Source organism: Cannabis sativa, chromosome 1 (assembly GCF_029168945.1).
Source record: "Cannabis sativa cultivar Pink pepper isolate KNU-18-1 chromosome 1, ASM2916894v1, whole genome shotgun sequence".
NCBI lineage: Eukaryota > Viridiplantae > Streptophyta > Magnoliopsida > Rosales > Cannabaceae > Cannabis > Cannabis sativa.
The window spans coordinates 12,391,926-12,406,664 of NC_083601.1; the positions used below are offsets into that span (position 1 = coordinate 12,391,926).

A 14,739-nucleotide genomic window follows, 5' to 3' on the forward strand; every position below is an offset into this window, starting at 1 on the left:
TCCGGGATGTGTCAGGCCTCTCCTGAACAATCAAGTCGCATTTAATGTCGCATGGGAGGAAGCGTGTTGGGACTGTAACACGCAATAAAGTCTGACGGCACAACCCCCAAACAGCAGCGCCACAGTAATGATCATTTAAGTCTAGCGACGGCTACTCTGCGAAGAGTCACGTCAATCACAAGGCAAAAAGGACATTCCTCATAAAAACCCTACAGCACCTAGGGATTTGACCATGCATCACCCATGGTATATTCATTGGAAATACCCAACTTTATGGATACTTACAGATACATTTGTAAGAACGATTCTAGGGATTACCCCACCAAAACACTATAAATACCCCCTCAAAGCTCATTTAATGGGGTCGAGAATCTTGGGTTGCATATGAGCAAGAAGAGAAAATACTCACCAAGAACATTCTCTGTATTTATGAGGACAACATTCCCTCAAGTATGGAATCTGTATTAAATACATCCATTAATAACAAAGACTCGTGGACTAAGGCTCATTAACGCCCCAACCACGTAAAAATCCCCATCTCGCTTTCTTACAGCTCACTACTATAATCATATTTTAATAGTTGCCGAAAATCTCGGTCAACATTTTGGTGCTTTCATTGAGAGCTGAGGAAAGCTGCTACATAACAAGCATTTGACTTCACAAGAATGGTGGAGACAAGAAGTACACGTCATCCTCGCCCTCTGGAAGATGCTCAAGATCCAAATGAGGAAGATGTGGCCTCAAGAGCGGCAGAGGAGTCCAAGGAAGAAGAAGAAATAGTCCCCGACGAGGACTACGAGGGGAACCTTGACGAGTATGCCTATGACGAAGGAAGTTACTCAGAGCTGGTGCTCCTCAGACAAAAAGCTATCGATCATGAAGCCGAGATCGAAGCTCAGAAAGCGCAAAACCAAAAAATGCAGGAAGTGATGCTAGCCATGCAGAAAGACATGAAGGCAGCTGGTATTCACGTGCACCCCAAGGCAATGACCGCTGGGCTCAACAGAGAGCCAGCGACGTCTTCGCCTAATTCCCAGCAGCAAAAATCTAGGGAACCTAGCCCTATAAGGTACCCTGCTGAGGAAAATCAAACAAAAAACCCTACTTCTACCCCTGGGCGAAAGAAAAAGGTGCAGGATCCGCGAAGGGTCCGCTCGGATTTCCCTAAGGGGAAAGGTCCGCAGAGGGGCAAGCCCCAAAAAGGGAGTCTTGGCCCTCAGGATCGAGGGGACCGAAAAAGCGTTTCTGTGCACCAGGAACCAGGGGGTAGAGGAAGAAGAGGACAGAGATGTCCTCCCATTGATCTGAGAAATCAAATCAATGGGAATCAAGGTGACCTCCGGGATCACCTTGACCAAAAAAGATACAGGCCCGTGGTTTCCTCGGGTACGTTAAACGAAGGGATTATGGCGGAACTCGCCATACTTCGAAAAGACATTGCTCGAGTCTCCCGGAGGCAGAAGGGAGACGACTCCGACTCGGACAGCGAGGATCGGGAGCCATGTGCCAAGCACATCCTGGAGGCGGAGCTCCCTAAAAATTTCAAGATGCCCGAAATGGCGGCATATACCGGGAACTCCGATCCCAGTGACCACCTGTCACGGTTCAACCGTGTCATGACAGTCATGCGGGTCAGCAATGATGCCAAATGCCTATGCTTCCCCCTCACTCTAAGCGGATCAGCGGAGGAATGGTTCAAAAAGCTGGAACCAGGATCCGTGGGCTGTTGGAACAAACTCCAAACCAACTTCCGGAGACAGTTTGTCGCCGCCAGAAAGGTTAACTTGGAGGTTAGTGCCTTGACCAATATCAAGCAACTGCCCACCGAGACCTTGAAGAATTACATCAAGAGGTTCCGAGAGGAAGCCTCGAAGACCAAGAAGGTTGATGACGGACAACAGCTTGCACTTCTCCAAGCAGGAATCCGCACTGGGACTCCCTTCTGGAATGAGTTGCAGCAAGAAGGTGCTGCTAGCCTCCAGGACTTCCAGAAAAGAGCCCAAAAGTATATTAACCTCGAAGAAGCCCAGATCGTGGCTTATGGAGGCTATTATCCCACCGGGATAGCACGATACATGCCAGGAGTATCGCCCTCGGGTACTGCCCCGGCCGCAACTCTACAAGTGAGTGGCATACAGTTCTCTGCTACCCCCGGGTACAGCCAGGGCCAAGCTTTGGCGCCAGCATCTTCCCATTATGGCAACCCGTCCGGAGTGAATGGACAAGCTCCTTCACAGGCTGCCCCGACTGCTAGCTTAACAGGCCCTACCCAGGGGTCGAGGAGCAAAAGGTCCTCCAAGGGCAGCACCCGAACGGGAGAGAAGCGCCAGAAGAAGGGGTACACACCCCAATATACTCAGTACACGGAGCTATCGGACTCCCAGGAACGTGTGTACTTTGCCACTAGGCAAAATACGCACTACCGGAGACCACAGCCATTGTACAAAGACAGCTCCCGGAGAGATCCGAGTAAAAGATGCGAGTACCACAACGACATTGGTCATAACACCAATGAGTGTAAGAATCTCAAAGACGAGAATGAAAATCTAATCCGTTTGGGCCACCTCTATGAGTGGATCAAAAATAGGTTGCCCCACCTTAATCCAGGGCAGGTGGCCGGGGGTATGCCTCCGGGAACACCAGGGGGTACAGCAGGAGTATTGGCTCCAGCTGCTCCCGCAGGTGACGCCCGGCATATTCCCGGGCTACCGCCCCGGCCTAATGGGCGGGTAGCCATGATCTCCGGAGGTCCCCATATCGGAGGAAACACTCGCAAGGAGCGAAAACGATACGCCGAGGCCGCGAAGCACAATGAGGTATGGGAAGTTACTCAACTCCCAGCTCAAAGGCCTCGGCTAATGGACCAACCCATCACGTTCACGGAAGAAGACGCCAAGACGGTGCGTTTTCCTCACCACGACCCGCTGGTCATAGAGACCCCCATTGCAAATAAAGTGGTGGCTAGGGTCTTAATTGACAATGGGAGTTCCGTGAACCTGCTCTTCAAAGAAGCCTTCACTGCGATAGGGTTGACCGACCGGGACCTCTCGCCTAGTGGGTCACAGCTCACGGGGTTTAACGGGACGACGCTTATCCCGATGGGAAAAGTAAGGCTCCCGGTTACCCTGTGCCCAGAAACCCCCCAGAGCACATTTAAATATTGCACCTTCGTGGTGGTGGACTGTCCGACAGCCTACAACGCGATCCTTGGCCGGCCGGCCCTAGTGGACTTTGGCGCAATTACTTCAATCCGACACTTGTGCCTAAAATTCCCTACCCAGGAAGCCGGAGTCGGAACTGTGAGGGGAAATCAAGGAGAAGCCAGGCAATGTTACAATGTTGCCACCCACCTACCTGTACTCATGGTCCGGGAGTCTCCTGAGATAGAGAAGGCTGAAGAGGATGAGTTGGATCCTCGCATAGGATCCGAAAGGGTCGTGGAACCAATGGAGGACGTCGAAGAAATAACAGTGTGCGACGACGACTCCACCAAAGTACTCCGGATAGGGAAGAGCCTGGATCTGGAGGAAAAGGACAAAATAATAAAAACACTGAAGGGCGCCATCGACATCTTTGCATGGCGCCAAGAAGACATGACCGGCATAAGCCCTCATGTCATCACACATGTACTCAATGTCAACCCGGACATGCCCCCTGTACAGCAAAAGAGACACCCGCTCGACTCGGTGAAAGCCGAGGCCTTAGAGAAAGAGGTGGATAAACTTTTGTCCAGCGGCATGATCCGCGACGTATACTTTCCGGAATGGCTGGCCAATCCGGTCCTGGTGCCCAAGCCGAACGGGACTTGGCGAGTTTGTATAGACTTCACAGATCTAAACAAAGCCTGTCCAAAGGACTGCTTCCCGCTACCCAGGATCGACCAGATGGTAGACGCCACGTCCGGATTTAAACTGCTGTCTTTCATGGATGCCTATGCTGGTTACAACCAAATAAAAATGCATACGGCACCAGAGTGCACTAGCTTCAGGACCGATAAGGGGGTATACTGCTACCTAGTCATGCCTTTCGGACTGAAAAACGCCGGAGCAACCTATCAAAGAATGGTTAACCGGATGTTTAAAAGCCTCCTGGGACGAAACATGGAGGTATATGTGGACGACATGCTCGTCAAATCCAAAGCATGCAACAGCCACGCAAGCGACTTAGAAGAATGTTTCGAAGTCGTCCAGAGATACGGTATGAAGCTCAACCCAAAAAAGTTCACCTCTGGGGTCAAGTCAGGAAAATTCCTGGGCTTCATAGTCAGCCAAAGGGGGATCGAAGCAAACCCAGAGAAAATCCAAGCTCTCCTGGACATGCCATCCCCCAAGAAGCATAAAGACGTGCAGAGCTTGACCGGAAAGGTAGCCGCACTGAGCCGCTTTATCTCACGATCCACGGACAAGTGCATACCCTTCTTCAACGTACTAAAGAAATACCAAAAGTTCGAATGGTCGGATGAATGCGAGGAGGCATTCAAGAGGTTAAAAGACCACATGACCAAACCTCCTATCCTATCGAAACCCGTCCTTGGAGAAGACCTGTTCCTTTACTTGGCCGTCTCCGAGCACGCGGTCAGCGCTGCCCTGGTCTGGGAGGAAGAAAAAATTCAGCACCCCGTGTACTATGTCAGTAAGCGCATGATAGGGGCCGAGACAAGGTACCCGGTCATTGAAAAATTAGTATTCTGCCTCCTGATGGCATAAAGGAAGCTGAGGCCATACTTCCAAGCCCATCCGATCAAAATCTTAACCAATCATCCGCTCCGGCAAGTTCCCCAGAAGCCTGAAGCATCCGGAAGACTCCTCAAGTGGGCAATGGAGCTAAGTCAATTCGACTTACACTACGTCCCCCGAATTTCCATAAAAGGCCAAGCCTTGGCAGACTTCATTACCGAATGCAATGAAGCCGAGGCAACAGCTAATACGCCGGTACCGCCAATCCCCACCTGGAGGGTATTTGTAGACGGAGCTTCTAATGAGAATGGTTCGGGAGCCGGAGTGGCTATGATATCGCCAACTGGACTGCGGCTCCAAGCAGCACTCCGATTTAACTTTACAGCTTCAAACAATGAGGCCGAATATGAAGCCTTGATAGCAGGACTGAAATTGGCAAAAGCTGTAGGAGCCAAAAGAGTAGAAGTCTACAGTGACTCTCAACTGGTCGTAAACCAGGTTTCTGGAGAATACCAAACTCGCGGCGAGCGGATGGCCGCGTACGTAACAATAGTCCGAGAACTGCTCCACGAGTTAGCGGACTATAAAATAGAAAGAATCCCCCGAGAAAAGAACGCTCACGCGGACTGTCTGGCTAAGTTAGCCTCGGACAGCGAAATCGAAGAGCTGGGGGTAGTACCAGTGGAACGCTTGGCAGAGCCAAGCATCAAAATAAAAGAGACCACACTAACGGTTGGGCAAGAACCCAGCTGGATGGTCCCCATCATAAAATACATAACCACAGGTGAGTTGCCCCAAGAGAGGGCACTGTCTCGAAAGATTCAGTATCAGGCTCATCGTTATGTAATGATGGACCAAATTCTCTACCGGAGAGGACTCAGCATGCCTTATTTAAGGTGTGTATCGGACCCTGAAGCTAGACAAATCATGCTAGAGGTCCATGAAGGGTTCTGTGGAGATCATACGGGAGGACCCAGCCTCTCAAAGAAAATATTGAGGCAAGGGTACTTCTGGCCAACAATGAAAAAAGATTGTATAGACTATGTCCAAAAGTGTGACTCGTGCCAAAGGTACGCGAACATACCGAGAGCTCCTCCAAACGAGATCACCCTGATGACCAGTCCCTGGCCCTTCGCGGTCTGGGGAATAGATCTCATCGGGTCTTTACCTACAGGGAAAGGAGGGGTAAAGTATGCAATAGTAGCAGTAGACTACTTCACCAAATGGACGGAGGCTGAGCCTATGAAGACAATAACTGCCAAGAAGGCATTGGACTTTGTTATCAAAAACATAGTGTGTCGATACGGCTTGCCTCACAAAATAGTCTCAGACAATGGAAAGCAATTTGATTGCGAGGAATTTACTGACTTCTGCAACCAACACGGAGTAGTGAAAAGCTTCTCCGCGGTAGCCAGGCCTCAAACAAACGGCCAGGCGGAAGCGGTCAATAAAATCCTAAAGGTCACCTTGAAAAAGAAGCTGCTGGCCTGCAAAAATAACTGGCCTGAAGAATTGCCAAGGGTATTATGGGCCTACCGGACGACCCCCAGAACCACAACCGGCCACTCGCCCTTCTCAATGGCGTACGGTTGTGAAGCAATGGTCCCGGTAGAAACATTATTCCCATCCCACCGGAGGACGACTTATGATCCTGCCACTAATCAGGCACTGCTCCAAGAAGCTTTGGATCAAGTCGAAGAACTCCGGGATGAGTCTCAAATACGGATGGCTGCTTATCAAAAGAAGGTGACCAAGTATTTTAACTCTAAGGTTAAAAACAGAAAATTCGCTATTGGGGATATGGTCCTAAGAAGGGTTTTCCCAGCCACCCAAGAACCCGGAGTGGGGGTACTTGGACCAAATTGGGAAGGACCATATGAGATCGAGGACGAGATCGGTTCCGGCACCTACAAACTAAAAAGAATGGACGTAACCACCGTCCCAAGAGCCTGGAATGCCGATCACCTCAGAAAATATTACCAGTAGCGAAATAAAACTTAGACTTTGTTCAAAGGGTTTGTACCGTCCAAATGTATACCTCCTCTATATTAAATAAAACTGAGTGCCTTAAAAACAAAGTTTCTATGCCACTCAGGGGGGTACTAGGGTATACCGCACGGACAAACAGAAAAACAAACTAAGTAAAATATCATGACCCAAAGGGCAGGTCAGAAAGTATGCACAAAAATAAAAAGGCATAAGCATAAAAATCTTGATCCAAAGGACAGGTTAAAAAACATAAGTGTGACAAAAGAAAGATCACATAAAAAATATCCTGGCCCAAAGGGCAGGTCATATACATATGGCCCGGGGACAGGCCTTAAAATATAATTGTCTCCCCTTCGAATAAAAGCTGCTACCTATATATATATTGTTCTAAGGCAGCAGCAAATATGTACAAAAAAAAAAAAGAAGAATAATAAAAGAACCGGGTGGAATCTTGGTCATACTGGGTCAGTTGTACAGCAGCTCAGTCAGCCCGCGGAGGAAGGCGAGGTCCGATACGTGCCTCTAGCACGGCATCAAGCTTCTTCTTCTTTTCCCGAAATTTGGCAATCATTTCCTCGGGTTTGGGATAAAAAGTAAGCTTGATATTTTGGTCGTTGGTGGACCAAGCCATGTAGACTCCATCGTCAAAGCGCTTCGGACACCGGGCGCAGGAAACAGGAGAGAGGAGCTCGGCTCTTTTGGCCTTCTTGATGGATTGTTCTTTGAAGTCCCTAAGCTCCTTCAGCTCCGCAGCTAGAGCGGCCTTGGACTCTATGTTCGCCTGGTGAGTTTCCTCCAAAGATCTCACATTGGCGACCATTTCATCCAAAGCCTCCCTGGCCTCCCGGAGGTCTCGCCTGGCCTTATCAGCAGCCTCGCTTTGAGCCCTCAGTTCCTCCTGGTGTTGGGCCTCCATCCTGTCCCTCCGCTGGGCCTCGTCCCGGATCATGGCTTCCGCCTGAGCCTCCCTCCGTTTGGCCTCCTCTTCCTTGGCCTTGGCAGCCGCCTCCTGGCGCTCGGCAGCCTCCTGGTAGATCTGCCTCTCCGCTGTGAGGTCCTGAAGGACCTTCCTGACATCGTTCATGTCCCCAAAGTCGGACAGAACGAAGCCATGATTTATGATGTTCTTGGAGAGGCGGCCAGCCTCAGCAGCAAGCTGAACCATAATGCAAGGGTAAGAAGGAGAAGTTTCTCAAAGAAAAAAAAAATATAAATAATAAAAGGAAAAGCAAAAATTGCGAAGTACTTACCACCGTGAGAGAATGACTGAGGTCCTGGACCTGGAAGATGGAGTTCAGGGAAGCACAAGTGGCGAACCGCTTAGGCGCGCATCGGGTGAGCTGAGAAGCGAACTCGCCGGTCATCTCCGTGGCAAAAGGAGCCAAGGTGGGCCCTAGGAAGTGACGGAACCAGTCCGATAAGGTGTCCAGATTAAGGTCCCACGGATCCTGGTACTCCGGGTGGTTGATGCTCGCCTCAACCTCCGCCCGCAGAATCCTCCTAAGGGCTTCCACTTCGGCGTACCCCCGGGAGTACTCGTCCATAGCATAGTTATGCTTGGCTATCCGAAGCTCTTGCCTCACCTCGTCCCCCGGAACTGGGGTAAGCACGATGTTGGGAGGAGCAGGATTTTCTTCCATGGGGGAGAACCCGCCGTCCAGACCATGAGCAGGAGTGTCGGCTCTCCGAGGCTTCTTGGGCTCATCCTGGGCAATCATTTTGCCCTTGCGCTTACGAATCAGAGCCACCTCAGGCTCCTCTTCGCCTTCCTCAGCTTCCTCCGGAAGGGCTCGGGGCTCTCCCGCACCCTCAGCGACTTCCTCCGAGAAGTCCCACCGCTTCCCTTGGCCTTCTCCCGGAAGTACCTCCTCGTCATCCACTAAGTCAATAGTGTCGGGGGGAGCACTGGAAGAAACCTTCAGGGAAGGGGCCGGGGGAGAAGAGGTAAAGGCCGGAGGAGCCACGGGAGTATGAACTCCGGCAAGCTGTTCCAGAATGGCATCCATGGAGACACCTGTTTCACAAAATAAGCAAGTGTTAGATGTCCGTGAGGAACCACTTATACAAGATACAACAAATAAGCTACTCCTACCCGAACTTCCTAATTCGGCCCTAGTAAAGTCCTGAACTTTAATGCTGGCAGCGTCATCTCCGAGATAACTGTCCGAGGGCCGGAACCAGCTGGACGTTATGTAAGCTGAAGGACCTAAGGGAATAGGTTCCGGAGGGCCGGAGCCCATCCGGGACCGACCTAGGTAATCTCCTAAGTTTGAAAAATAAAATTCCTTCAAACGATCCCCCCACCGGGTCGATGGCATCCTAAACCTATGAAGACGCTCATCGAACCCTACAGGCCTATGACTGGCGTATTCACCAACGGAAGGAACATAACGAATTATCAAGGGAGACTTACCGCCGGCACCGGAGGTAGCTAGCACCAGGAGCCCCCGAGTTTGGTTCTGGGACCGAAGGCTGTGGCCGGGGAGTTTGCTTCTCCGAAGAATCTTCAATACGAAGGGGCCTCCTGGCAGGACGATCCCCAATCTCTTCTTGAAGAATCTTGTCAAAAAATTTAGCCTCGGACTTCCCAGCAATTGCTTGGCTCCTTCGCACCACCGGACTCCCCACGCGAAGCCCCCTCCCAGAGGCAGCCTGGGCCTGAGAGTATGCTTTCTCCTGGGCCTTCCGGTAGAGATAATCTTGGTATTTCTTCTCTGCCGTGGCAATGAGCTCATCCCGGAAGGCCTTCTCCGCAACCGGCGCCCTCACGTTGGGACAGATGACCCGTGAGAGGTTGGAGTCCTCCACGGATTGATGAGGAAGGATGAGTTTGGCCTTCCTGCAGTTCTCCGTGGTGACTAAACCCCCAACATCGAGATCGGCGCGGTCGTAGGAGGCAAAGGCTTGGGCCCTCCGGAGGAAGGTCTGAGTAGGGGGCGTCCGCTGGTAAGGTGGGATCCGCACCCACTCAGTAAGAAGCTCCGGGTGGTCCACGGCCCTGAACCCGGAGGAAAAGAAAAAGCGATGGCGATACTCCTTAACGTGAGTCTGCCTATTATACGGAACCACCCCCTCGTTAGCGGGATGGATTCGGAACCCATAGAAACCGTCCTTAAGTTTGTCCCCTTTCTTGGGGACGGATACAAGTTCGTAAAAATACAAAATTTCCGCCGGGCTGGGAGATCCCCATCCGCGTGCGGTATAAAAAATAAATAAGCCTGAAAGCAGGCGATAAGCTTGAGGAATGAGTTGGTATGGCGCAAGGCCGACAAATACAAGGAAATTAACAAAATAATCTTGAAGCGGGAGCATGGCACCGGCCATCAGGTGAGTCTGACTCCAAGCCCCGAAGCCGTCATAATTGTGATTAGGCGTCTCCGAGTCGCGAGGTGGCCGGTGATAAGTCCCTGAAGTGGAAGGTTTGATCCCAGCAACGTCTATAATATTCTCCAGCTGGTGAGGACAAGTTAGGGTGGAACGAAGCTCAGCCGCTTCCCACCCGGTCGCTCGGGATTTGTACCCCTCCTGGGCAACAGGTCCCAGGGAAACCTCCTCCAGAGTGGCCATGCCCTTCCCGCTCTTCTTCGAAGATTTCGAACCAGAAGCAGACATTTTGTATTCTGTGAAAAACAAAAAGAGAAAGAGAAAATTCCAGCAGTTAGGTCCCATACCAAACCCTAAGTCAAGAAAAAGGGAGTGGGGGTCCCCTAACCGCTGGAAAGAGGCCCCCTCCGGACACGTGTCACATGGGAAACCCTAGAAAGATTCCCTGAACAAGTGTCGGGTGCAGTAAAATCGCAGAAAGTGGTTTTACAGAGTAAAAGAAACAGAGGGGAAAAGACCCCATTCTATGCCCTAAGCAACTGTTGAACGAAGAACATATGGCTCTCTTCAACAAAAATGCGCGATTATAACAGAGGCATGATAATGGCGGTCCTACGACTAAAGCAGTAGACACAAAACAGAACACCTGAAGAACCTAAACACTCGCATGCCCAGAAATCTCAAAGTACGAACCCAGGAAAACAAACAAAGCAAGTAAAAGCATGTCATTATTAAAGGATGCAAGAAACTTACAGTAAATTGTTGAACTGGGGGTCCTAAATGTGGCTGAGTAAAGTTGAGAAGAACTGATGATAGCAAACGCGGGAAAACTGGAAGAAATGGCGAAGTGTTAAGACGATTCGTGCTGTTTTGAAGAATTTTCTCTCTGGGAAATTCGAGCAAAAATGGCAAGGAATGGAAAGTACCCAAAATGAAGGAGAGATGGTGGCTTTTATAGGCAAAAGTGCATGAGGAACAGGCGTCACCACCTACCAATCGTACGGTGGGGGAGATGCACGATTCGAATACCCAAAGATCAACGGATCAGATCGAGCTGCCATAAAGGCGGTGGAAACGTTTGAGTATCCGTCTGACACCATTAATGCGCCGCATCAATCAAAGGGCGTGAAACGAATCGACCTCTGCAGAAAAGCGAATCGCTGCATTTAATGCCATCATTAGATGCACCCTCACGCGCCCCAAGCTCGTGCCAAGAAACCGAGGAGGCGGCCGGAGGCACCCCTGCAAAAAGCGAATCGCTGCATTAAATGTCATCATTAAATGTGCCCTCACGCGCTCTAGGCTTGAGCCAGGGAACCGAGGAGTCAACCGGAGGCACCTAAGCAAGCCTTGGTTTATTTTTCCAAGTAAACAAGGCTTGGGGGGTAAATGTTGCCCCTGAATTCGCCCAAAATACGTGGACCAGTCGAATAGGGACACGTGGATCAGATAATTTGTAAATATTTGATAAGTCTTTGTACGCCACAAGGAAGCACACTGGGCATAGGTCCCAGAGGAGGCACCCGGAGTACAAGGTACTCCCGGAAGCTCGCATAACATGAAGCCTCTCCGGGATGTGTCAGGCCTCTCCTGAACAATCAAGTCGCATTTAATGCCGCATGGGAGGAAGCGTGTTGGGACTGTAACACGCAATAAAGTCTGACGGCACAACCCCCAAACAGCAGCGCCACAGTAATGATCATTTAAGTCTAGCGACGGCTACTCTGCGAAGAGTCACGTCAATCACAAGGCAAAAAGGACATTCCTCATAAAAACCCTACAGCACCTAGGGATTTGACCATGCATCACCCATGGTATATTCATTGGGAATACCCAACTTTATGGATACTTACAGATACATTTGTAAGAACGATTCTAGGGATTACCCCACCAAAACACTATAAATACCCCCTCAAAGCTCATTTAATGGGGTCGAGAATCTTGGGTTGCATATGAGTAAGAAGAGAAAATACTCACCAAGAACATTCTCTGTATTTATGAGGACAACATTCCCTCAAGTGTGGAATCTGTATTAAATACATCCATTAATAACAAAGACTCGTGGACTAAGGCTCATTAACGCCCCAACCACGTAAAAATCCTCATCTCGCTTTCTTACAGCTCACTACTATAATCATATTTTAATAGTTGCCGAAAATCTCGGTCAACAGGCATCTAAGAAAATTTTTTAATCTATTTTTTTTAATCGTATACATTCTAGTTATTTTATGTATAATTTTAAAAAATTTAGAATAATTTACAATATTGAAAACAATTTTCAAACAGTATTTCACACACGTATAAAATAATAGAGTCACCCGCATGCAACAGGTTGTTTAAATTATATTTTCGGTGTGTTAATTTTTTCTACATTTCTTAAAATTTTACAAAATATCTTAAATAACTACAACGTATACGACTATGAAAAAAAAATTAGACTAAATTTTTTTTGTCGAATATTGAAACAGATAAAAGTAAAAAAAAATTCTCAAATGCTGAAATCGATAAAAGTAAATAAGTGCATCAATTCTAGAGATACTTTGTATAATTTTCCTATGTATATGAGACATGTTTCAACTAAAGGTGCATTAATTATTTATTTTATATTAGGTGAGTAAACAAAATAGTGCATTCTTACATTGATACTAGACACATTTTTTTATTCTGTCTTTCAAAAATTACAAGTAAGTTGATATTGATGAGTTTTCTAACACCTTATTGAAGCACTAATCAATAATCAAGTTCTATTTTTATTTTCATTTCGTGATTCATATTTTTTAGTTTATTGTATATAATATTTATAAAAATTAATAATGTGATATTTTCTTCCATCAATCTATACTTAAAAATGAGTATTAGTCATCAGAATATTTAATAGTTTTGTTTGATGTGTTATACTGTTATTCGATATTGGCCCCCTACAATTTAATCCTGATTCTGCCCCTGTGCATATCAAAACTAATTGGCAATAAAATAAGTAGTACATTTATCTTATATATAGTAATTTATTTTCTCACAGTAATTTAGGACTAACTATATATAATATATATCATTTTGATTGAGATTGTTTACTATTTTTTATATTCATTTTATTTAACACTACAACTTTTTGGCCATATTTAAAGTTGTAGAACTTTATAATAAAATGGTATAAAATTAGTGTAAAAAATTATGTAAAAATATGATGAGTTCATAGAACCTATCTCCCATATAGGGAAAATGTGCAGTTTATTGTAATAAGTGCATTTTTACCTTTCAAAACATTTTCTTTTTATGTACTCAAAAAAAAACATTTTCTTTTTGCAAATAACTTATCTTCTCGATATTGCTATAATTGTTTCACATCATCATTCTTAAATAGAGTTCTGGTATATGTTATAGAAAAAAAGGCTATAACAAGCCAAAACATACCTAATTCGCAATAAATCTCATACATATATATATTTGGATAAAAGAGAGAATAAGGTGTGATCAGATCAAATTTCCATTTGCATAATAAGAAAGTTACAATAATACATTAGATTTAGAGTGGCTTAGGAAGAGCATATGAAGAGAGCACAGATAGTACGGCAGTGCAAATAAATGCAAGGAAAAGGAGACTGATAGAAGCATACGACTTCTCAAAAAAGTTTCCCAATTCAAGCAATTGCTTCATGTCGTTTGTTACACCAAATCCTGCTCCGGCACCCGTCGCTAACACATATGATATAATCTGGCCCCAAAAACAATAAAACACTTAATTTAATTTATCTCTATTAATTGAATACTATATACCAATAAATACGTACGTACAACTTATCCAAACTTTATATGTTCTTAATTTGTACCTTGTCACCATAGAAATCAAAGATAAGGTTGCCTTCACTACCGCTAATTACACTGAAGATTGTAAATGCAAGTTGCAAAAGGGAATAAGCTACGCCTATCACCATCGTAAAAAGCACGTATCTGCGTCATTAAAAACAAGAAACAACAATATATGTCAGTGATATATATATTATATATATTTATATATAATAATATAATACGTACCGGTAAGCAATAATATCGTTAAATCTGAGTCGCAGATCGCCAGAATCGGTTTCAACAGTCTTGGAAGTGGTGGTGAGCACAATGAGCGATATCAAGAGAAGAACAATCGTTAGGATTCTCAATACAAGACTCGCAACTTTTGAAGCTGTTGATTTTGCCATCTTTATAATAATAATAATAACAATAATAATTTTTGCGTATATGTAGGTACCCTTTTATGATCAGATTTCTCTTTTGATCCTATTGATACCACCACAGAGTATTGTACCATATATATATAGAGTTAGAATATAGTGGTTGCCAGTTGCTACGGTGGATTCCTTTGTGTGCTGGCTGGCCCACTATGCCATGTCGACTGAGCTAGTTGATTGATCGAATACAAAAGAGTTTACTTTGACTTTGACATATACGGGGAGCACTATATATGCATGTGTTTGACCCGGAATAAGAGCCATTGACTAAATACTTTTATAGCCTAATAAGGATAGAAATAGTGTACGTTGCTAAAAGAAAATGGAAATAGTGCATATTTTTTTCTTGTATAGGATACACAGATCGCGTATATAATTAGCAAAACAGGTTGAGGGTTGACAATATATTAGAAAAATGATAAGAGTAGCATACTTGTAAAATTTAAAATTGGGTCTCAAATATAAACACGACTATTAAACAATTTAAGTTACCTATAATAACAATATTTATATTAGGGTAAATAGCG

General features: G+C 46.4%; 1 protein-coding gene across 1 annotated transcript; it reads right to left on the bottom strand.

The window, feature by feature from the left end:
• Nucleotides 1-13,445: 13,445 nt before the first annotated feature.
• Nucleotides 13,446-14,276, bottom strand: LOC115707613 (CASP-like protein 4D1). The gene is made up of 3 exons (XM_030635626.2): nucleotides 14,022-14,276; nucleotides 13,817-13,937; nucleotides 13,446-13,701 (listed from the first exon to the last, which is right to left on the bottom strand). The coding sequence occupies exons 1-3, from the start codon at nucleotides 14,180-14,182 to the stop codon at nucleotides 13,513-13,515; spliced, it is 471 nt and encodes a 156-aa protein (XP_030491486.1). The 5' UTR covers nucleotides 14,183-14,276; the 3' UTR covers nucleotides 13,446-13,512.
• Between the last annotated feature and the right edge of the window lie 463 nt (nucleotides 14,277-14,739).